The following is a 24895-nucleotide window of genomic DNA, read 5'->3' as shown; positions in this document are numbered from 1 at the left end:
ACTATTTATACAAGCATTAAGGAGTAATTTTGTCATTATGCCTTTAAATTTTAAATTATTTTGATGGTTCAAATGTAACACTCGTAGACCTAAGTCTAAATTAGAGTTGGAGCGTCACAATTTCATTAAATCAGTTGATTGTAGATATATATTTATTAATTATTAATAAAATGATATTGACTATACTTTACAAGTTTAATTCTCTAATTATGGAATAAACTATGAGTTATTTAAAATATATTATACATTTATACATGTATATATAAATAGCTAATTGATATATAGCCTAATAAAGATGATTTAATTGGATTGATTTCCAAATTTGTTAAATTAAAGATAATAATTAAGATAATAATAGAGTCGATAAGATGAATATAACATATTTAAGTGCGTTCAAATTTATAGTGCTCGAACTCGAGTCCTCAAGAAATAACAATAATTCTTTTATCATATCTTAATATTATGAAATATTAAAAAATATTTTATTAATTTGAGGTAAGTATTATTCATCTTACTCTTAATTACTAAAAAATACCTTATAACATCTTTAATATTATGAACTATTTTTTATATTTAGTACTCATTAATATTAAAATTGTGTTTTTAACACATCCAACTTATTCATCTAATTTATTCAACTGAATGCATTGAAAAATAGGATATTTAGTGGTTAAGAAAATAATTCAAAATTTGTGTGCATAGTGTTAGTATTAAGATGGATTAAGGAAAATTAAAGAGTTAATTGCATCACATGTCCTCAAAGTATGATTTTTATTTTAAATTGGTTGCTAAACTTTTAAATATTCCATTTTTTTCATAAATTATAACTATCATTCTAAATTAATCCCAAAATTTTTAAACATTTCAATTTCATCCCCAAACTATGACCTTAATTCTAAATTGGTCCTCAAACTTTTTGAATATTACAATTTCATCCCAAACTGTACGTAGATACTAATCACATCCCTTGTTAATTATGATCGAAACTAATTATATATTTGGATGAATTTGGGGATAAAATTGGAATATAATTTAGAAAGAGGGTCATAGTTTAGGGATGAAATTAGAATGCTTAAAATTTTAAGGACTACTTTAGAATGACAGTCATAGTTTGGGGAAAATTGAAATATTTAAATATTTTAGGACCAATTTAAAATGAGAGTTATAAATTGGGGACATGTGATGTAATTAACTCAAAATTAAATGACAAAGTGGCCACCTAATCATCACTAAGTCATACACGTCACCAGGACCGTGTCCACCAGTTCAAGCATCAACGCCCCTCAATCTCTCTTATATTTATTTATTTCTTCTTTTTTATTTTCCCACATTCTTCCTAAATTTCCAAAATCAGATCGGAATTTCTCCCAAAACTTCCGGTTTATCCTACTCCACGATCTCCGCCGTTCGTCGCATTCACCACCGAGTCTCTTAATTCAGGTAAAAATTCATTTTTGGATTTTCTTTATATTGTTTCTTTTGTTAGATCCCATTTTTTGATCGGTTTATTTAAAAAAAATTCAAAGCGGTTGATTGTTTTTTTTTTTTGGTTAAGGGAGAAGCGAAAGATGGGGGCTTTCATATCGAAGTTTTGGTTTATGTTATTTCCCGCGAAGGAGTATAAGATTGTGGTGGTCGGGTTGGATAATGCCGGCAAAACGACGACGCTCTACAAGCTTCACCTGGGCGAGGTTGTTACTACCCATCCTACTGTTGGTAGCAACGTGGAAGAGCTCGTTTATAAAAACATCCGCTTCGAGGTAACTTTTTTTTATAGATTTTATTTACTATTTCTCGATGATTTAATTTATGGGTTTTCATCGCTTTAATCTTATTTAATTTAATTATATTAGGTTCTTAGTTTCCCCTAAGGGCTTTGTGTATGAGTGATTTGAATCTTTTAGATTTGGAAATTGTTAAATGGGATACTTTCTGATTCTGGAACCATGGTGAATATCTTTCTAATTATGATCTTTTATGAGCGTGGTGAAATTAACTCATATTCGAAGGGAAGTTAGTTACTACGACAGCTTTTGATACTCAGAGAATGGTTTTTGGAATTCGTTTGATACTTAGAAATTGGTTCTTGGAACTTGTTTAATATGTGTTGAACATGTGAGGACGCTTCCAGAATTAGAAACGAAAACAAGCATGATCATAACATGGTCAAGACACTACTAAACACGTCTCTGGACGCATCGAAGGTTTTCGTTTTATTATTTTTCTCTTAAATATGGAATTAACAACTAGTAATTAGGTTCCAATTGTTTTTTTAAGGTTCATGTTCTTGCATACAAAAGTAATTTCTGTGTTAATATTTGATTTTTTTTACAAAATTGCTTTAAATTTAACTGTATATTATCATATAAAGTTGTTTTTATTGTTGTATCTTGCTATATTCATGTCTTAATTGTTTAGAAGCTTCCGTGCCCCCTATCCGTATTATATCAATGCTTGTGCATGTTAGTTAATTATGTGTTATGGTAGCAACAAAATATAAGCAATTTCTAATTATTTGGTTCACATTGAATAATAATGAACACTATCTAATCTCGTCGTACTATCCTGTCCTGTGCTGCTCGATTCCGACCACCCATCTCCTCCTGCCCTAGTCCTTGACCTGAGTTTATGGGTTTTGACCTTGAAATGTTTTACAAGAAAACCAAACACCTTAGATAGGAAATTAAAATAATGTAAATCTTCACAACCTAAACTTGAGTTGTAGATATCGGCTTGAGCAATGAGATCATGAGTTTTAGCCTTGTTTGTATTATCCAATCTACTGCTCTGCATCTCTCCAATGTCTTTTGATATTCTCGTTTTAGTCCTACTACTTGTTACTCTGTCTTATTTCATATTCCGTCCTTCACTTTGTTGAGAACAAGAATGTTTTTAAAGGGTTATCGCAGTTAGTCTCCATTACTATTTGCAGCTGCAATCAACCACTATTCATGAGGTCTTATATATATATAAACAATGCTATTTAGGCTATTATGGGTGGGGGACAGTGCCTCTACCTTGACATAGCATCTGCTGTACTGTTATGCCACAGCTATTTGAAACCCTGAGTTGTAAAACTATGAAGCATCTCACATTTGTTTTGCAATTTCCTGTTTTTCATGGCCATATGTTTATCTATAAACCAAGGGTTTGTCAAGAGCTTTTAAGCTGCCTAGTTACAAGCCTATTAAGCACATTTTACTAGTTCCACTAACAAAGCTCTACAAATTTTTTTAAAGGAAAGTGCATTATGTGGTTTGATAAAAATATATGTTTACCCTATATATTGTGTTATCCAGTTTTATGTCGTAGGTTCTTTAAGAGACTTCTTGACAGTAGCAGATTATATTGAAACGACACGAAATTGTTTTCCGTGTATGCCTCTTGAAATAGACGAGGCATGCTAAATACGATGAAATGGACAAACTATCATTGTTCACTGTGCTGATTGGATGGATCTGTACCTGCTCCATTCCTTGTTTTCCATCATTTCTAATGCTATTCAATTGTTCGAGTTGAGTCACTCTTTCTTTCTAATTTGGTTCTCGAAATTCTATAATGTGAAGTAACTTAACTGCTGATTGCTGTATAGCTAGATACCATCAGATTAGATAATTTGCATCAGGTCTCAAAATATGACGAGATTCGTTCGTCACAGAATTATGCTAAGCCGAGGAGAGTTGAGAGACTGATGAGGGTCATGAATGTAACTCATTTAGATTTTATGTATGTGTTGCACATCTAATGTTTGTATTTGCCTCAGGTATGGGATCTTGGAGGACAAGATCGACTAAGGACATCATGGGCTACATACTATCGCGGAACTCACGCTGTTATCGTGGTGATAGACAGTGTGGACAGGGCCAGGATCACCATAATGAAGGAGGAACTCTTCAGGTTGCTCTCACACGACGACCTACAAAATTCCGTTATACTCGTCTTTGCAAATAAACAAGACCTAAAGGATGCAATGACCCCGGCTGAAATCACCGATGCCCTTTCGCTTCACAGCATAAAAACTCACGATTGGCACATCCAAGCCTGCTCTGCACTCACTGGAGACGGGCTGTACGATGGTCTCGGGTGGATCGCGCAGCATGTTACCGGAAAATCTCCAAGTTAAAAAAGGGACCTGATTAATGAAAGAAAGCTCCATTCATTCATCATATATTATGGATTCGGATCACTGAAACAGAGTAAACTTTTTGTGTACCATCTGTCAGCTGTATGAACTTTTCTAGATTGTTTTAAAAATTTCAATTTGGGTCAGGAAATTGATATTTTCTACACAATGAAAGCATTTTCATTTAAGATATGAGAATGAAGAAAATGTTGGTATAAATGAACCATTTTTTAGGGTAAATTATACCTTTTCTCACTAAGCTAATTTTTCTTACCTAACTCTCGATTTGCTCAATTTGATCACTGAATTTTACAAATTGAATCATTTTGCTCATTATGTCATTAATTATTTAATGGTATTTAACGGTATTATGATGTAGCACAAACATAAAAACGACGTTGTTTTGAAAAATTAAATTATAAAACCAAAACGATGTCGTTTTGAATCTTATTGAAAGTACAGTCAGTAAAATAGACAAAAGAGAATAAAGTTCATGGAAGAATGGTATGATTTACCTTTTTCCTTCTCTTCTTCATTTTCTTTCTACATGTCATCATGTCATTTTCATTTTGGCCACAGGCCACTGTCGTCGAAGGTGGTTGTTCGGTCTCAAATTTAATGGGTCAATTCATTTTAACACATTGAGTCCAAATCTGGTGGTTGTTTCATCGAAAAATGTCTCAAAACCCATGAATTTCGATTGAAACGTTTCGGCTTTCTTACTTTTAATCTCAAGTTCGTGGACTTCTGAGCAACTTCAGAAAAAATGGAAGTCGGATTCGAACTCACGATGTTGAGGTAAAGCGACCCATGAAATTTGGTACGGAACGACCACCATCTACGGCGAGTGACGATGGCCAACAGTGACATCCGACCACCTTATATTTTTATTTAATATTTTTAATTATTTTATATTAAAAAATACCACCTCATCAAGATATTAGAGAGAAAATAGAGGCGTAAGCAAAACTATTCAATCTGTAAGTTCAGTAAATAAATTGAGCAAATTGAAAGTTGGGTGAAAAAATAAGAGAGAAAATATAGTTAAGTGAAGAATGATATAATTTACCTTTTTTTAGAAAGTTACAACTATATCATTAACCGTTAAATATTAGACGGAATAATAACGTGATTGTACTATTAGACAGAACAGTAACGTGATCTAATACAATGATAGTTTTAATTCTAAAATAAATATACTCTATTAATTTTATTTCAATTCAAATAATTCAAAATTTTTAATTATTCATTACTAAACACTATCAATTATTATTCTTCTAAATTATTTTTTCTTCCTCCATATATCTTATTATTTTATTAGAATAATAATGACTTAGCAGTAATTTATTATTGTTTTATGGGGGAAATGCAGTTATTCAACGGTTACTTTGAGCTGATGAATTTATTTGTTTTGATAATATCACAAAACAATAATAAATTAATAAAATTTTAAATATAAATAATTAAATTTATTGAATTATTTCGAATTAAGACCATATTAGTAGAATTTATAAAATTTGAGGACTAATATTGTTATTATACCAGACTACATTAAACATCTATTTCATGCAAAAAACGAAAAAAAAAATGCCAAATGAATATCATTGATGACAATGCTTACTCTTTGCATGCAGCTGGCCTTCTCCAATCTTTCTCTCTGTCCCAGCTCTTCCTGTGTGTATTTACACATCATGATAAGGCCAACAAACATGACAAGAACAGCCTATATTCAATTCGAAGGTCGGTAAGAGAGCGATCGTTGATAGGTGGTGTTAATGATAAAGTAAAGGATGAGTCCTTAGAGAGAGAAGGAGCTCGAGAGGAAGATTTAGAAAGAAGCCCCTCTCTATCCGTCTTAAGGGTTTTTATACTAACATTTAGTACATATGTCAAGTGCAGGGTCACGATTACTATTCGTAATCATAGGTCAACATACCCGATAGATATGATTGATTGTTAATGGAATTATCTCAGGTGTATAATTTGAGCTCATCAGATATCACATCACAAGATTATATCTTAACGGAGGGTATAAAAGTCTACAAATTTAGACTATAAACATTTTCTATAGGACACTCTTTCAAGGTTTTAGCATGCCATTTATATTTACAACATTGTATTAAACGGTAATATAGTGCCTTAAAAGGCTACTCTTACACCACTTGTTAGCAAAAATCAGTACATAAGTGACCAAAATTTATCTTCATTAATTTTGGTGAAAAAATATACAAATATAAAAGGTAGATGATCAATTTAATAATTTACCCCTTTTTTGCAAAAAAAAATTGAACACATCAAATATCGTTAAATAAAAAATAAAAAAATAAAACATTGATTCTCATATCAAATCGCCATCAATATTGAATGAGAATCAATCGAATTACTCCAAATATATTACATTAGCATGCTTTGAAATTTTTTAGCGTACATGACGTATCCTCGATGAAGTGATAACTTCAGCTCAAGCCTCCTCTGTAGTTGTTGGTGCCGGTGGTGCCGGTGCCGGTGTCGAAGACGAAGATGACGATGACGATGATGCAGAGAGAAGATCCTCAACATCATTTGAAATATCGCTGCACATAGTTACACGTCACAAGTTATCATAAGTTACATATAAAACCAAAAATAAGCGCAAACTACTTAAGATCATTAAACTAATGGTTTGATTCTATTTTAACTATAATGTCAAAATCTTTGTCAATTAGGTCATTAAACATTTAATTTGGTTTTAATGAAGTCCTCGACGTTAACGGTTAACCACTATGAACTATCACGTGGCATCATAATGATCAACATCTGGTATCATTGGTCGAAGAGCCAGAATAATTTTTTTTCTTCAGTTTAAAGACTATATTGACTGCTAAATAAATTCAGTGACCACATAAATTTTCTTTTGAAAAAAATCTGAGCCTCAAATACCATTAAACCAAATAGTAACAATGATTCTCCGGTCAAATCTCCGTCGTTATAGGATGAGAACCAACTGAATTACTCCAAATATATTGCATTAATATGCTTTGATAATTTGTTGCATACCTGGTGTCTCCTTTATGAAGTGACTCTGCAGTCATTGGTGTCAAAGCAGATTTCAATGTCGACGCCAAAGTTGGTGATGAACAAGGTTGTCAAACTTATTCCGAATATCGCTGAATATAGTTGCACATCACAAATTATCACACAAAAGTTACATATAAAATCAAGAAACTAAAACTGATAATTTAAGTACTAAACATGTAATTTACCCTAAAGATAGTCATATTTATATGAAAAATCAATGGCAAAACCTTGTTTTTTTTCTCTATATGTTTTTTTTCTTATTTTTTTCTTTTTTTTTGTTTAACATTTTTTCTTTTTTTCTTTTATTGCATATTGTTTTGTTTTATGTTCTATTTTTTAATTTCTAATAATTTCGTCTATATGACACGTTTTCGTATGTCCTTATAACATGTTTTTATTTGTCCATTGACACATTTTCAGTTGTTTGCATTTTTTTTTTAATTTTTCCAGGATTGAATATGATGACACATCGACTGATCAAGATGTCGCTTATTTATTATCCCGTTGATATTCCTTGCTTTGGACCCTCATATTGGATCTGAATATGTTGTTTTCATTCTGAGATAGTTTTCTCACGACACTCGACTTTGTTTGTGATTGTCGGTGATCTATTAATAGTTTAATCTCTGATTGGGGTTCGTTTGATGATGCAATCAAATTTGTTCGTATCTATCTTTTGTTCGCATTTTTTAAATGTGTTTTTAACATTTTCTTGGTACGATTCTTATATGATTTCAAGTGGCTAATATCATGTGTTAAAGGTTATAAGAATGTCTAATATTATATTTATTGTAATGTTAGATATATCTCTTTGTTAATAAACTAGTAGCTTTTATTTGTACCAAAAAAAAGCCAACATATAATATAAAATTAAATTAAATTAAAAATTATCAAATTTCAATATTTTAACCATCCCTATCTACCTGAATATGCTTATTAATGGCAGTTTGATCAATATTAATAGATGATTAGATTATTAATTATTTTTTATTTTGCATATTTATTTTATAAATTTATCAATTTTAACCATCGTTACAGGACGAGAAACAAATTGAATTACTCCAAATATATTACATTAACATGCTTTGATAATTTATTGTATATATGCTGTATCTTTTGTTCGGTGACAACTTCAGCTTAAACCTTCTTTGCAGTTGCCGGTGCCGGTGCCGGTGCCGAAGATTGTGACGAAGAAAACAGGCTTTCAATCCTACCCTCAATACCGCTGCACATCACAAATTACCATTATACATAACATACAAAAACACATGCATATATAAATATGAGAAACAAAATGAAGTTAATTTTCATGCATTTTTTCCTAACCTGATCTCGTTCTTGGTCCAATCGACCCATGACGAAGATTTCTCTTTCGCTCCGTCTTTAGTCGGTCCGGCAGCGGCCGAGACCGATTCAGCAGCTGCTTTAACGTCTGCTGTTGTCGGAGCTGAAACTGCGACGTCACCGACAACGGACTGGATTGAAAGACCCATGATCATTGAGATTAAAACAATGGTTAAAGCAATCTTTGCCATTTTTCCCCTGTTATTTGTGAATGTTAATTTATTCAGTGAAAATGTGATGGATGATTTGAGGGTTCATTGACTCTGATTTATAGCATTTTGGAGGAGAAATATGCGGCGAGTCCATGGGTAGGTCACACCTTGTTTGAGTGGCTGTAAACATTATTTTCATTCATGCTAATTATTTTTAATTATTGACGATTTATCAAATAATAATTTATTATTTAAAATATGAGAGAAAATTTTATTTTGTTTTTTCAATTGTTAAATGATTTATTTAAAGTAAATTTTTTGAATAAATAAGTTTGTTTTTAGGATTTAAGGTTGAAGCAAACGTAGTACCACACTCCAATATTACACTCAATCGGATAATGTTCAAGCATATATTTTATATGGAAAAGAAATTTCATATTATAAACTTTTTAAACAAAATCAAACGAAATTAAAGTCAGAAAGAAAATAAATCAAATTTCTTGAAGAAAGTGATGGATCTAATGCTTGTTTAAGGTGGAAGAGTGTTCACTTTAAAATTTGTATTTCTTCTATCATTTATTTATTTTAGGTGTAAGAGTTACTTTTGTCCCTATAGTAGACCTAATTTATCGTTTTCGCTCCTACCGTATTTTCGTATCAATTTAACCCTCAAAGTTGTTTAATCACATCAGTGTTTAAAATAGTTAGTATTGTTTAGAGTTTTAAGTTAGGGTTTACATTTTGAGATTCTAATTTTGAGGATTAGGGTTTAAGGTTTAGGATTTATGATGATACAATTAAACAATTTCGATAGCTAAATTGATGTGAAAATACAATAAGGGCAAAAATGATAAATTGTGTATACTACGAAAGCAAAAGTAACCCTTAATCATTTTATTAATTGTGCTTACCTTGAAACTTTATTTGTATCTACTTCATATAAAAAATTATAGGCATAATGCAACAAAATGACCCTAACGTTTGACAGTAGTGTCAAATTTACCCGTATTGTTTTTTTTAATATTTAGGTATCAAACGTTTATTTTTGGGCCAAAAATAACCCACGCTGGATGGAAACTATTAGTCCACTGACGGTCAATGACAGATGCTGACGTAGTGCGCACGAGTGGAGGAGAAAGTTGACTTAGACGTCTATGTCATCCAGATCGCTGACATGGCACTGCCACATCATTTTTTTAAAATTATAATTTATATTTTTATATTAAAAATTCAAACCAATCAGAGAGTAACACGTGTCACTCTCTGATTGGTGCAAAGTTAAAATTGTGAAATGCAAGAAGGAAATTTGAATTTGGGTCTCTCAGTGTGTTGCTTCACGTTTTGCCACCAAACTAGGCTATTTGCTCAAGTAACTTATGAAACAAATTGTATTTAACATTCATTATTTATGTGGATTTCATTTTAAAAAAAACAAAACACGTGTGGCTATTCATAAGCTAGTTTTTTCCTCAACTCTTTTACCCCAATTTTTTCCTAAGCCTTACTCTCCCTTTTACCCTAATTAATCCTCAAATTTTAGGGTTTCTCCTTTGATTCTATCTCCATAAAAAGCACACGAAACATTTCATCTCGAATCGATTATGTGGTTGAGTGGTAGGGACGGTGAGTTTATTTTTTTAACTGTTTGATTATTTTATTTCATCGAAATGGGTTTGTGGGTTTTTTTTGAAATCTTTGTTAGATGTATGGATTTAGGATTTGATTTTTCTGTTAGGGTTTATGTTGGGTTTCTAGAAACGAATTTTCGAAGGTGAGTTTATTTTGTTGAACGGAATAATGCACTATTTCGTTATTTTGGAATGGGTTTTTAAATTAGTTTTCTATAATCTTTGGGGTCGAATGAGTTTTGAATGGATTACATAATTTTTAATGGCTTGTTCATAACCTTTGAACATTATTGTATATCTTAGTTCGAGTTGAATTCATTTGGGATAGGATACTAGGAGTAATTTTTTGGTTTTTATTTGGGTTTCTAGTTTGAAACAGTGTTGACATTTTCTGCTTGAAACATATATTTGGATGTATGCAGGATAAGAAACTCTCTAATGGACAGGTTTGATTCTCGAAGCATCTTTAGTTGTTCTCGACGAGATTTTGTGTACGATGGAAAACCGAAAAAAATGTTTTTGCAATAGATTGACTCCTAGAGAAATTTCATGGAGTGATTTAAACCATGGAAGAAGGTATTATGGTTGCTTAAATTTTTCGGTAAGAAAATTTGATACTTTATCATGTTAGTTGACTTCTAATAACAAATGTGTATATTAATTGAAAATGAAAATTTATTTATTTCTCTTCTTGCAACATGGTTGTAGGTATTTTTGAATGGTATGATGGTAGTATGCCTGAAAGAGCAAATCAATTACTACGACAATTACGTGACAGTGAACAAAATTTAGCAAATGAAAATAAAAGACTTAGAAGACAGATTAGAAGTTGTGGAGGTACTTCAACTGGTGACGTGAACAATATGTCATTGGAAGAGAATGAAAGTGTGCAAAGTGAAGTGAAAGAGAATGAATGTATGCAAAGTGATGTCAATGCCAATGAATTAAAACGAAATATTAAGTGCATGAAGGGAAAAGCTAAAGCATTAAAGAAAGAAAAAGAATTTTACAAGACACTTTTCATTTGCTCTATGTTGTGTGTCATACGTATCTTTGTGATAGTAGTACTTATAATAACACTTTAGTGTTTTCTAAAGAATTAATAGGTTGAAGTGTGTTTATGTGTGTAAGCCAAACAAAATGTTTAACAATATTTGTCATATCCAAAATGTGAAGCGTTGACGATTATGTCAAATATTAAATGCAATTCACATAAATATTAAAACACATCACATTTACTACAATCCACATAAATAATGAATGTTAAATACAATTTGTTTCATAAGTTACCTGAGTAAATAGCCTAGCCCGGTGGCAAAACACGAAGCAATGCACTTGAGAGACACATGTTCAAATTCCCTTTCATGCATTTTATAAAACAGTTTTTTTTAAATGAAATTCGGACGAAAGAATGAATGTTAAATACCATTTGTTTCATAAGTTACTTGAGCAAATAGCCTAGCTTAGTGGCAAAACATAAAGCAACGCACTAAGAGACCTAGGTTTGAATCCCCTTCTTGCATTTCACAAGTTCAAATTTTTAACATAAAAAATATAAATCATAATTTTAAAAAATGATGTGGCAGTGCCACGTCAGTGATCTGGATGACATTGATGTCCATGTCAACTTTCTCCTCCACGCGTGCACACTACGTCAGCATCAGTCATTGACCGTCAGTTGATTGACAGTTTCCATCCAACTTGGGTTATTTTTTACCCAAAAATAAACGTTCGGTACCCAAATATTCCAAAAAAAAAACAATACGGGTAAATTTGACACTACTGTCAAACGTTAGGGTCATTTTGTTGCATTATGCCAAAATTATATATATATATATATATATATATATATATATATGATATTATAAAATATTTTTGAATCCATCATTACTTGAAGATATAAATTTTCCCTGATTCGGATTACCCTAGCTTCTTGTTTCAACCATCAATTACATGAAAATAAATAATATATTATTATTTTAAAGTATTTCTTACTTAAACATAAAAATATTATTTGTTTTAGATTAAATAAAAAAAATTAGTTAAATCCGATGAATATTGAATTGCATTTTCATTTAAACTATGAAAATATAAACCAATAATCATATGGTTTGTTGATAGAATGTTTCTTTTACTCTTAGTTTCATGATGATGAGCTTATGTCATTTTTAACCATTTAATCAAAGAAATTATGTATTTAAATATGTTCGAATATGGTGACTTTCAACATATCTTAATTGAAAAAAATAAAATAAAAACATGCACTGGTATTCTGTTGCATGATAGTATATCCTTTCTGAAGCGACAGCCCCGGCTCAAACCTTTGTTTCCGGTGCCGGAGCTGGTGCCTATCCCGAAGATGACGACGGAGAAGAAAACAGGTTCTCGACACTGCTCTCAATACCACTGAACGTAGATGCACATCACGAGTTATATCATTCATAAGTCACGTACAAAACCAAGAAAATTATGTAACAAAATGCATATATAATTATTATCTCCACTTGATCTTGTCTTTGGTCCAATCGGTCCATGACGAGGATTTCTCCTTTGTATCGGTTGCCGGTCCTGTAGCATACGCTACTGGCGCAGCAGCAGCATCTACTACCGGTCCTGCAGCAACCTTCAACGGCCCGGTGACTTTTTCGACATCTGCTATCAACGCATGCGAAACGGTAACGATACCGAAGGCGGACTGAACTGAAAGAATCACGAGCATTGAGATCAGAACAATGACCAAAGCGGTTTTTGCCTTTTTTTTTTCTTTGGTTGATATGAGTTTATTCAGTGATTTGTGATCGATGATTAGTGGTTGAAATCAAGGTAATTTATAGTGTTTTGGAGGAGGCACATGCGGCGAGTCCATAGGCAGGTGACTAGGACCCTGTTGTAAACAATTTGTTTGGTAACCTTATGTTGGATCAAATTGGGAAACAAATGAAATTCAAGGGACCAAACATTCCACTAGCAAAAATTTACAGCCAGGTCCAACATATCCATACGGTGATCTTTGGGTTACGTGCATGTTTTAACGTAGGAGATTTATAGATCCGCTTAAAATTTAGAGAGAGAAAAGGTCGGTTTAAATTTATCAATTTATCATATAGTGATCATATATATAATTGTCTTTAGCGATAGTTATAAAGTCATATTTTACCGGTCCTAATCCTATGTTAATATAGTGAACTGTCACATTAATATCGTAAGGATCAACAATGAAATTTGTTGGTTAAAGAGTCACTTTAAATTTATTTTTTAAATTAGAAGATCACATTAAAAAAATAATACGATAATCACATTTTTTTAAGTATAGAACCTTTAATCTTCTTTTGTCTTAATTATTTCACAAATGGTATAATATTGTTTTCATGAATTCAATATTATTTATGCGGTAACTATAAAATCATTTATATGGATGATGAGGTATAATATTGTCATATTGATATTTTAAAATTATTTTAAATATTAGAGTAGATTACGCATTTAGTATCTAAATTATCAGTTTTGAATCATTTTAGTACCTGATTTTTAATTTTTTTTCAAAATCATGCCTAAAATTTAGTTTTTATTTCATTTAATACCCTGTTTAAAACTTAACATTAACTTTTGAAAAAAATATCGAAAGTTTAGGTACTAAAACGGACCAAAATTGATAGTTTATGTACTAAACGCGTGAAGTTTTTGACGACGAGTACTAAAATGAAACAACATTTAGATATGATTTTGAAAAAAATAAAATTTAAGTACTAAAACAGATCAAACTGATAGTTTATGTACTAAATGTATAATTTATGCTAAATATTATAGGCGCAAAATACTATAATTATAGAACCAACTGAATTGCTTCAAATATATTATATTAATATGCTTTGATATTTTGTTGCATATACGATACATCTTTTCTACATGGACAGCTTCGTCTCAAACCTCCACCACGGCGATCGGTTCCGGTGCCGGTGAGATTTTTGGTGCCTCCGTCGATTTGAACGACGGTGATGAAGAAAAAATATTCTCGATATCACTGAACGTAATATCATGCCACAAATTATCTTACATAAGTTACATATAAATCGAGAAAACAATAACAAATAGGTATTTAATTTTTAGAATAAAACAGATTAATTTCTATGATTTTTTTCACCTGAGCTTCTTCTTGGCCCGGTCGGTCCACGACGAGGATTTATCCTTTGTATTAGCCGGCGTTGCGACTCCTTTAACGTCCGTCGTCGATGCGGCTGAAGCTGTAAACATCGCTAACCACGGACCGGACTAAAAGAATCACGATCATTGAGAACAAAATGACGGTTAAATTATTTTTTACCATTTTTCTCTATTTCTTTGTAAAAAGGAAATGATAAAGCAGTAAATTTATTTATTGGTTATAAAATGAATTAATTCGATGATTTGATATTGAAATCATGAGCAATTTATAGCATTTTGGAGATATATGCGGCGAGTCGATGAATAAGTTCAAATCGAGTTGTAAAATATAACTTTAATAATTTAAAATTTTTAATAATTAGTGAATTAATTTTCAAGTTTCAATCTAGTCTCCCGTATGTATGTATGTAAAATATATTACAAATATTTACTATTTTAAGGGTAAAATACACAAATGGTCCCTTGACTATAGGGTAATATTTTATTAAGTCTCTCGACTGTTAAAAGTTATAAAATGGATATTCGACTGTATAGCGTTGCTTTGTTGAGTCGTTCGACTATTAAAAGTTATAAAATGATCACTCGACTATTCACTATGTTCTAAATTCATCATTTTCCATTAAAAAATTGACGGTATTCTGAGCTGAACATTAATTTGTTGAGTGTGATATGATCCCAAAATATCACTATCATATCTCAATCATCATGTTAACCTTCAGCTTAAACAACTGCGAATTTTTATATTAAAAACGACGAGTTTAGAACTTATGATTAGATATGACACTTGGAGTACAATCCCCGAAAATTGCCTTAGAATTTTAAGATCTTATAAAATGGTCTCAAAAATTATTAAATTAAAATCAAATTAAAAGCAACTTTAATTGGGGTGTTATAAGTTGAGAGACCATTTTTTAATTTTTAATAGTCGAGTGATTTAATAAAGTAATATTATATAATTGGAGGACAATTTGTGTACTTTATCTTAAATTTAAATATAAACTCGAAAATTTAACTCGACTCAAATAAAATGATTTCAAGTCAAATTCAAATTATTAAATATGACTCGCTAGCTTAAATAACTCGAAATTTTTTAACTGGAGTAATCGCATAATTTCCATTTTCACAGTTTTAAATAATCGGTAAATCGGTTAAAACGGAACCGACCGTCGAGCCCACCAAAACCGCATCTGAACTTTCCTTTAATGACACGAAATTATTTGAAAAAAAAAACAAAAGAAAACAAAATCTCAGAAAATCACGCGCTAACTTCAAAAGTAGCTTTAGTTTCATCAAAAAGAGGACTCGCAAGTCTCACCGTTCACTGTCTCTCAGCTCATAATTCATTTCCACTCTCACTCTCCAAACATCACTTCAGCAAAATGGCTTCTCTCACACGCGCCTTCACTCCTCTCACCTCCCACCACTGCCGCCGACGCGCCCTCATTGCTCCGCCGAAATTGTTCTGCCAAAGAATTAGGAGAAGCGGGACGAGGCTGACGGTTGTTAGGGCCGTTGATGGCAACGATTCGTACCTCGGTATGTGGAGGAAAGCGAAGGAGAGGGAAAAGAAGGAAGCCGAGCTTCATAGACTCGCTCAGAATTTGGCCGATGATAGCAGCGGCGGTGGTGTGAAGAAAGAGGTTTTGGAGAAGAAGAGCGAGGAGTTCCAGAAGATTCTGGAAGCTCCTAAGGAGGAAAGGGATCGCATTCAGAGAATGCAAGTGATCGATCGTGCCGCGGCGGCGATTGCGGCGGCTCGCTCCCTTATCCAGAACAAGGATTCCTCGGGAAAAGATGATTCTGGCATCGAAAACCGCAAACCAAATAGCTTTCAAGATGACGGTACGAACTAAAATCTTTTTGTATTTGTCATTTTAAATTGTATTTATTTTTTGTTGATTGCTGATCATTTTAAAATGAATTATGTTCGTTTTTTTCCCTAAAAATTATTTGAGATATCATTTTTTTCAGAAAAAGGATGCCATTTCTTGGAAGCAAATTAAAGAATCCGAGAAGCGTTTATTTTAGTATTTTTTATTGAGAACTAAAACGAAAATAATTTAATTTTGTTTTAACAAGGAAAATAAGAAGGAAAGCAAAGCTTACCCCCATTGAAATGCATTTAACATGTATCTCTGCTAATTTTACTTTTGGCACTTAGCAGCTGATAATTTTTAGAGAAGTCAAAGTTGGAATGATAAACATAGTTCAGTTTACAATGAGGTTACTACTACTATTTATTTTCTTATGGTAAATTGAATCTTAATTTAACAGGAAAGCAGAGTGGGAGCATTTTTGTTAGTCAACCTACAAATTCTGGAAATAAAACACCTGGTCCTGATTTTTGGTCCTGGGCACCTCCTCAAAGTGCTGATCAGGTTTCAGTTGAAATGGATGAGTTGCAGGTTGCTAGACAAACTTCAGAACTTCCAGTTTCTAGCATTCCGGTTTTAGAGAAAGATCGGTCTCTCGGTTTTATGTCTATTCCTTTTGAGAGTAAAGCTTATGAGTCAACCCGCAATCTTCCACCATTTCAGTCACTCGTAGAGGTTGATAAAACAAAAGTATCCGAGGTTGCTGTGGAAGAAACTTCTTTAAAAGTGGAACATGACCTCGAGGTCGAATTTTCTGCACACGCTGCAGAAGCAGCTGATGCCATTCATAAGGCCAAAGAATTATCATCCCAAGGAGTGAAACAAGATGGAACTAGATGGTGGATGGAGACTGGAGTTGAGAAAAGACCTGATGGTGTTATTTGCAGGTGGACAATGATTCGGGGTGTTAGTGTTGACCAAGCTGTTGAATGGCAAGATAAGTATTGGGAGGCTTCTGATGAATTCGGTTACAAAGAACTCGGTTCTGAGAAATCAGGGCGTGATGTTTATGGGAATGTTTGGAGTGAAAAGTGGAGAGAATCGATGTTGCAGGTCAGTAAAATCAACATGCATATCTCATGACACTTTCTTTTTATTGCATTTTATCTTCTTGTGTTCTTATCATCCATGTCAAATTGTGATATAGTTATGAATTTCGATCATCCATAAGAGTATGTGATCCATCCAAGCTCCGTGTATGTTCAAAACCCTGTATATCGAATGGATGGGATCAGAGACTTGTAGAATTGTAGTAGAATAACTGAATGTGAGATGAATCCCTTGTAGGTTTAGCTCACCCATCTATACACAACTATGTGCATGATAGAATGTGGGTTTGGATACAGTTCAAGCATAACTCAACAAAAAGATGGAAAAAGAGCAATTGTTGAGTTTAAGAGATACTGATTGTAGGCATGCTAGTTATGTTTTTCCTGATCTATCTCCTTTTTACGAGAGCAACATTAGAGTGCTTTAGAAGCTTCTTCAGAAAAAGGGAGGTGAAGTTTTAATTCACATTGCGCACTTAAGCTTGCTTTGTGAAGAGATTTAGAACAACGGCTTTATGTTAGCATCTTTCACTTCTTTGCTACTGTTTGTGAGAATCTCATATCTAGCTCGAAGTCTATGGATAACAGTTTTTTGTGATGTTTGCCGTTTTCTCTAAATTACTGCACCGTTAATAAATTTTAATTTGCTTTAAAAGCAGTTCAAAAACCTTGGAGCATGCTAAGATATTGTTTTTACGGGGAAAAAATCTGAAAGTGTTGCCTGGTGCAGGAGAATGGGCTTGTACATCTTGAAAAAACTGCTGATAAGTGGGGAAAGAATTCTGAAGGTGCGGAGTGGCATGAAAAATGGTGGGAACATTATGATGCATCCGGGAAATCTGAGAAATGGGCTGACAAGTGGTGCAGCGTTGACCCAAACACACCCCTTGAGGCTGGTCATGCTCATGTTTGGCATGAGAGGTATTAAACTTCATATCTAGTTTGTATATAATTTTGCATCTTTTCTACTTTCTTTATCCCGAATTTGTTTATGGTTGCAATCTTGAACTGGTCATAAATTTCTTACGAAAGAACTTCCTTGTTGATCCCTGTAGAAATTTAACACTATCAAGCTCTCAAAAACATCTTGAAACGCTTAAATCCGTGTCTTGTGTCATCCAAAGTTTGATTGCGATTTTATTGAATGATTTGCATGGCGTTGTTTGGGTCCTCCTGAGGATGGAGATGTCATATTCATCCAGTTTGAGTATGTATGTTTGATCTCAAGTTTTTGCAACTTTTGCAGGTGGGGTGAACAATATGATGGATATGGTGGCAGCGTGAAATACACCGACAAATGGGCAGAGCGTTGTGAAGGCGATGGTTGGGCGAAATGGGGTGACAAGTGGGACGAGCATTTCGGCCCCAACGGGCATGGTGTAAAGCAAGGGGAAACATGGTGGAAAGGGAAGCATGGCGACCAATGGAATCGCACGTGGGGCGAGCAACACAACGGCTGGGGATGGATTCACAAATACGGGAGGAGCAGCAGCGGGGAGCATTGGGACACACATGTGGAGCAAGAGACTTGGTATGAGAGATTCCCACACTATGGTTTCTATCACTGCTTTGACAACTCCGTGCAGCTGCGGGAGGTTAAGAAGCCGTCCGAGGTGGCTGAACTGGTTGAGAAGCCGTCCGAGGTGGCTGAACATGTCAAGAAGCCGTCTGAGGTGGCTGAACATGTCGAGAAGCCGTCTGAACAGTAAATGTTCCGTTAGCTTATTTATTAATTAATTAGTTTATTAAATATACATTCTGCATACGAAGGTAACAAAATTTAGTAATAAGTAGTCATAGTTCCTTGTGGAGAAACTACTGTTTGGAATAAAAAATAAATAAACGTCGCTGAGTTTGTATATAGATAGCAGCTTTCAGTTGAACATGAAGTTGCGTCATAAATTAATTATTTACCTACCATTAAAAAAATAATATATAAAAGTTAAATGTAGTTTTTAAATTTAAAAATTTAAGGGTAAAGTACACAAAAGGTCTCCGACTATAGGGTATTATTTTATCAAGTCCATACTAAAAGTTACAAATGGTCTTCCGACTATAAAATATTGTTTTGTTGAGTCATCTGACTATTAAAAAATATAAAATGGTTATCTCACTATTCATTATATTTTAAACTTGTTTTTTTTCCTTTAAAAATTGACAGTATTATGAACTAAAAATTAACATGTTGATTGTGATATAATAAAATATGATCATAGGATCTTAAAGACTGTCATATTTCAATCATAATGTTAAAGTTCAACTTAGAGGAAAAAAATTATTTTTTAACAAAAATAGACGAGTTTAAAAAATAATAAATAGCCGGTGATTATTTTATAACTTTTAATAGTTGATGAACATAACAAAGTAACATTCTATAGTAGAATGATTCTTTTATAACTTTTAATAGTCGATGGACTTAATAAAGCAGTATCCTATATTCGAGGATCATTCGTGAATTTTACCTAAAATTTAATTAACATAGTTTTCTATCGGTAGAAACCATAATCAATTATCCAAATTACTGACGTAATTTATATATGAATGATAATATGATAATAAAATTTTGTAAATAATTTCAAGTGATTAAAATACGCATGTATCTTAAAAATATAATTACTCAAATTCAGAACATTAAAGAAAATAATATTTTATTATTATTAAATTCACTTGATAGGTTAATATGGATAAATACTTAAAAGGTGAAAATCAATTCATATGTATGTATATGTTGAAAGCATGGTTTTTGAAGGTTTAATGAATCTGCCGACCAAGCATGAGCATGTCTCCTATTAGTATGTGTAGAATGATTCAGAATATTTTTGCAGGCGGTACTTTTGACAAGAAACTCAATCGAACTCTTTTGGTACTTATCCCAAAAATTAAAGTACCAGAGTCGTTTAACCATTTTCGACCCATTAGTTTGTGCTCAGTTTTATATAAACTGATCACAAAGATCATTGTGAATCGGCTGAAACCTTTAATGAGTCTTTGGATCTCGGAAACTCAAACAAGCTTTGTCCCTAACAGGTCGATCACTGATAATATTATCGTTGCGCAAGAGGTAGTCCACTCTATGAGATTGAAGAAAGGAAAGACTGGTTATATGGCTATCAAGATTGATCTTGAGAAAGCGTATGATCGACTTGAATGGCCTTTCATCGATGACACATTAAAAGAGCTTCACATCCCGGACAATCTTAGGATGCTTATCATGCGTTGTGTGTCTTCAGTCTCGACTCAAGTGCTTTGGAACGGTGCTATGTCTGCATCGTTCAACCCATCAAGAGGGCTTCGCCAAGGTGATCCTTTATCACCTTATTTGTTTGTTATGTGCATGGAAAGGTTAGCACATGCGATAGCTGGTGCGGTAACTAATGGAATGTGGAAGCCTATTCGCTTGTGTCGTAATGGGCCTGCTCTCTCCCATCTATTCTTCGCCGATGACTTGGTTCTTTTTTGCAGAGGCTTCTATCGAGCAATGTAATGTTATGTTATACGGGGAATATTGGAGCAATTCTGCAATTTTTCGGGACAAAAGATCAATATCCAGAAAACTACTATTTATTACTCAATGAATGTGGATTCGAGCTTGAAAAATTCTATCAGTGCATCTTTTGGCTTCAAAGAGGTTCAAAATTTGGGTAAGTATCTTGGAGTTCCTCTTTTACATTCTCAGATTACGAAATCTTCGTACAGTTATATTGTTTCGAGAGTTCGTGATAAGCTCTCAGGGTGGACGGCTAAAACTTTGTCATTGGCTGGAAGAATCACCTTGGCAAAAGCAGTGCTATCGGCTATTCCTTATTACTCAATGCAATCAACGAAGCTTCCGAAAGGGACATGTGACGAGATAGAAAGGCTAATTCGAGGTTTTATTTGGGGACATACTGAGACTAGAAGTGGAGTACATCTCGTTCATTGGGAGAACATTTGCAAACCAACTGTTAAGGGTGGCCTGGGTATGAAGAAATTGAACGTACAAAATGAGGCTTTTCTCATGAAACTAGCTTACAAATTGGTGGTTAATTCCGATCAGTTGTGGGCTAGAGTACTACGCACAAAATATAAGTGGGTGGAATTGATAACCGAGTCCATTAATCGCACGAGAAGTTCGCATGTTTGGAAGGGTATATCTCAAGTATGGAACGAGGTGAGACAATGCTTTGTTTGGAATATTGGTAATGGGTGTACTCTTGACTTTTGGAGGGGGGATTGGCTTAGTGACATGGGACCTTTGGAGAGTTGTGTTGTCAATCCAGCAGAAAGAAACAATCTCCCAAGGCAATCAGTTTCTTCTATGGTCGATAGTAATGGTCAGTGGCGTTGGGATTTCATCATTGACAAACTGCCAAACAGCATCATTCATCGTCTGGCAGCAACAATGCCCCCACGGCAAAACTGTCGAACTGATACTCTGGGTTGGAAATGGAATGTTGACCGGCAATTCTCGGTTAAATCAGCTTACGAGTTGAGGCGGGGAATTTTGAATGATGATTCGCATAAAGTGTGGGAGGTGATATCAAAGTATCGAGGATTGCAGTGAATTAAAATCTTTTTATGGTTACTAGCGAATGATCGACTACTTACTAATGCGGAGCGAGTCAGACGACATATGACCACATTTAACAGCTGTGGAATCTGCGGACAGTCAGGCGAAACATCAGATCATCTCTTTCGTCAGTGTCATATGGCTATGGCTATTTGGTCATCATTATTTAAAACGAAGAAGTTAGCGGATTTTTTCACAAGGGATTTCAGAGATTGGATGCAAATTAACATCGCTTCTCCGGGGTTTTATGCACGTGAAGAAGGTGATTGGAACTTATTGTTTGGTTCGATTCTTTGGTTGATCTGGAAGAACCGGAATAGAAGATTGTTTGATCCAGATTATTTTGAGCATGAGTCTGTACTAGAAAAGAGTAGGCGCCTCACTCTTGAAGCTACCCGTGCATTGGATTCAGCTTTGTCAAAGTTCCAGCCTTCTCATCGTTCCTCTACTATGTCTGATATTTGGCATTCGCCTCCTCATAATTGGTGTAAGGTTAATACGGATGGGGCTCGTAACGTAGAAAATGGATTAGCGTCATGTGGAGGCGCCATTCGATCCTTGAATGGTGGTTGGATGTTTGGATTTTCTAAAGTGATCGGAGTTTGTTTCATAGTTGAAGCGGAGTTATGGGGTATCCATGAAGGTCTCTCTCATGCTTGGAACCTAGGAGAAAGGCAAATCATAGTGGAAGCAGATAGTTTGGAGGTTGTCCGAATGCTAAAGGTAAACTCTAAGAGAGGCTCGATTTTTACACTTCTTGACCGTGTTTTTGAGTTGATTAACCGAGATTGGAATATTATTTTGAGGCATATAAGCCGGACTACAAATAAGGTGGCAGATCGAGTAGCTAAGATTGCCATAACAAGAGGAGAGGTTCATAAGGTATTCTTCGTTCCACCGCGGGAAGTGGTTGAATTAGTTCAACAGGAAGCTGCCGACTGCATTTTAACAGCAGAAGCTTAATCTACTGCAGTTTATTTCTTTTGTTCACAAAAAAAAATTATATAATTTAAATATTTTTTATTAATAATTTAATTTTATATTTTTTAAAATTTTATAATTCTTAATATATACATATATTTAAAAGAAAATGTTCATTTATCTACTTCCATCATTTCCTTTGTATATTCAATGGCATGCCAAAATTTTCAAACCACAAAGCCTTCCCATTGTTAAAAAATGGTAGAAAAAATAATAAAACCAGTAGTGCTTTATTGGATATGTAAACAAAACTGATAAAGCGTCCAATAATAATAAAATCGATAAAAATAATAATATTTTCGATAATTTTTTATCAGTTTTGTCAAAAAAAATAATAACAAAATCGGTAACGTCTTACCTTCACCTTATATTAAGGGTATCGCACGTGAGAATTTCCCATTCCTCTGTATCTTTTTTTCATTTTTTTATCTTATATCTCAACTTAATTTATATTATGGGGTAATTGCCCCACGTATCCTCAAATATGGTATGGATTTTAAATTAGTCTCTAAACATTGAACTCTACAATTTGTTCTTCGTTTCCTTAAATTAGTCTCTAAACAAAAGTGTTTTCAAAACCGGACCGGACCTTAAGCCGGTAAAGGTATTAGTTCACTGGTTGAACCGTGTTGAACCAGATTATATAAAATAATATTTTTTTAAAAAATTTATATAATATTCAAAGCAATATTAATATATACAACACTACAGAAAAACGTCTAAAGAGCATAGAAGAGCAAAAATAGGAGAACAAAACAATCTCATATGGTTAAGAAACATAGAAGAGCATCCCAAAAATCTAAAGAGTAAAAATAGGAGAAAAAAACAATCACACATGACTAAAAAACATAGAAGAGCATCCCAACTGACTTCTATAAATAATAGAGATAATTTAGCATTCAAAATCATGGAGCCTTTTGGTGAGCACAGAACGAACTATTCTTTCACTTCAATCGAGCTTCTAAAATTTTTTTGAGTTCGAGCCTTTTCGAGTTCAAGTTTCAATATTATATTTCGAGTTCGAGTTGAGCTTGATAATTTTTAGCTCGCGAGTTTTTTAGTCGAGTTGAGCTTACTTTTAAAGTTTTCGAGTTCGAGTCGAGCTCATCAATACTCGAGTTCGACTCGGCTCATTTAGCTCATTTAATAAACGATGTCGTTTGGTTTAATTTTTTTAAAAGAAAAAAAGCAGAACCGGCGGTTCACACCGATTTTCAGCTGTTTCTACCGATTCTCAGCCGGTTCTACCGGTTCTCAGCCGATTCATTGTAAAACTGATTTTGAAAGTTAACCGGATCAGACAGACCACTGGTTCACGGTTCAACCGGTTGAACCGGCCGGTCCGGTTTGGTTTTGATAACCATACTAAACAATGAATTCTGAACATGTGTGTGTGTGTATGAAAAGGGCTGTTTTGTTTGTGTGCAAAAACCCAGGAAAGTGATGCAGAAGAGAAACTTAGAGAGGCTTTCAAGGTGTTTGACAAAGATCTAAATGGCTATATTTCAGCTTGTGAGGTAATTTTTCTGGGTTTGAAGCCCTAATTCAACTTGAAAAACTTTGGCTTATGCTTATGTGAGTAAAATGGTAATAAGATTTGGTGTGTTTAGCTGAGGAATGTGATGATGAAGATTGGTGAGAAACTGAACGATGAAGAGGTTGAGCAGATGATCAGAGAAGCTGATTTGGACGGCGATGGTCAAGTTAACTATGATGAATTTGTGAAGATGATGACCACCATTGGATGACCATCATCATCTACGTATATGTACATAATGTTATTTCTTTTTGTATTTCTAAAATCATTTTGTTCTAAGGAATACTAAACGCTCGTACCTTTGGTATTTATGGTGTTCGAATCTGAGATCTTAAAGAACAACGATAATTTCTTTATCACCGAGATCATTTGGTTTATGTTGATATCAAAATTTTAAATGAATAAGAATCGAACATAAATTCTTTTAAAAATAAATAAAT

General features: G+C 33.5%; 3 protein-coding genes across 3 annotated transcripts; all 3 read left to right on the top strand.

The window, feature by feature from the left end:
- The first annotated feature begins 1299 nt into the window (after positions 1–1299).
- On the top strand, positions 1300–4311 carry LOC120213849 (ADP-ribosylation factor-like protein 5). The gene is made up of 3 exons (XM_039211901.1): positions 1300–1440; positions 1556–1760; positions 3764–4311. The coding sequence occupies exons 2-3, from the start codon at positions 1569–1571 to the stop codon at positions 4121–4123; spliced, it is 552 nt and encodes a 183-aa protein (XP_039067832.1). The 5' UTR covers positions 1300–1440; positions 1556–1568; the 3' UTR covers positions 4124–4311.
- Positions 4312–15784: 11473 nt separating this feature from the next.
- LOC120213846 lies at positions 15785–19281 on the top strand. Its single transcript, XM_039211898.1, has 5 exons — positions 15785–16307; positions 16740–17392; positions 18119–18309; positions 18635–19086; positions 19156–19281. Coding segments are annotated over exons 1-5 (1761 nt in total). The 5' UTR covers positions 15785–15844; the 3' UTR covers positions 19158–19281.
- A 3941-nt stretch (positions 19282–23222) lies between these two features.
- Positions 23223–24682, top strand: LOC120213850 (calmodulin-like protein 8; the record flags this gene model as incomplete). Its single annotated transcript, XM_039211902.1, has 3 exons — positions 23223–23264; positions 24355–24435; positions 24529–24682. Coding segments are annotated over 3 exons (261 nt in total), but the record flags the coding sequence as incomplete, so codon positions are not given.
- Positions 24683–24895: the final 213 nt, after the last annotated feature.

This window comes from Hibiscus syriacus, unplaced genomic scaffold, assembly GCF_006381635.1.
Source record: "Hibiscus syriacus cultivar Baekdansim isolate YM2019G1 unplaced genomic scaffold, ASM638163v2 tig00110044_pilon, whole genome shotgun sequence".
Lineage (NCBI taxonomy): Eukaryota > Viridiplantae > Streptophyta > Magnoliopsida > Malvales > Malvaceae > Hibiscus > Hibiscus syriacus.
This window is presented reverse-complemented; position numbering and strand designations above follow the sequence as displayed.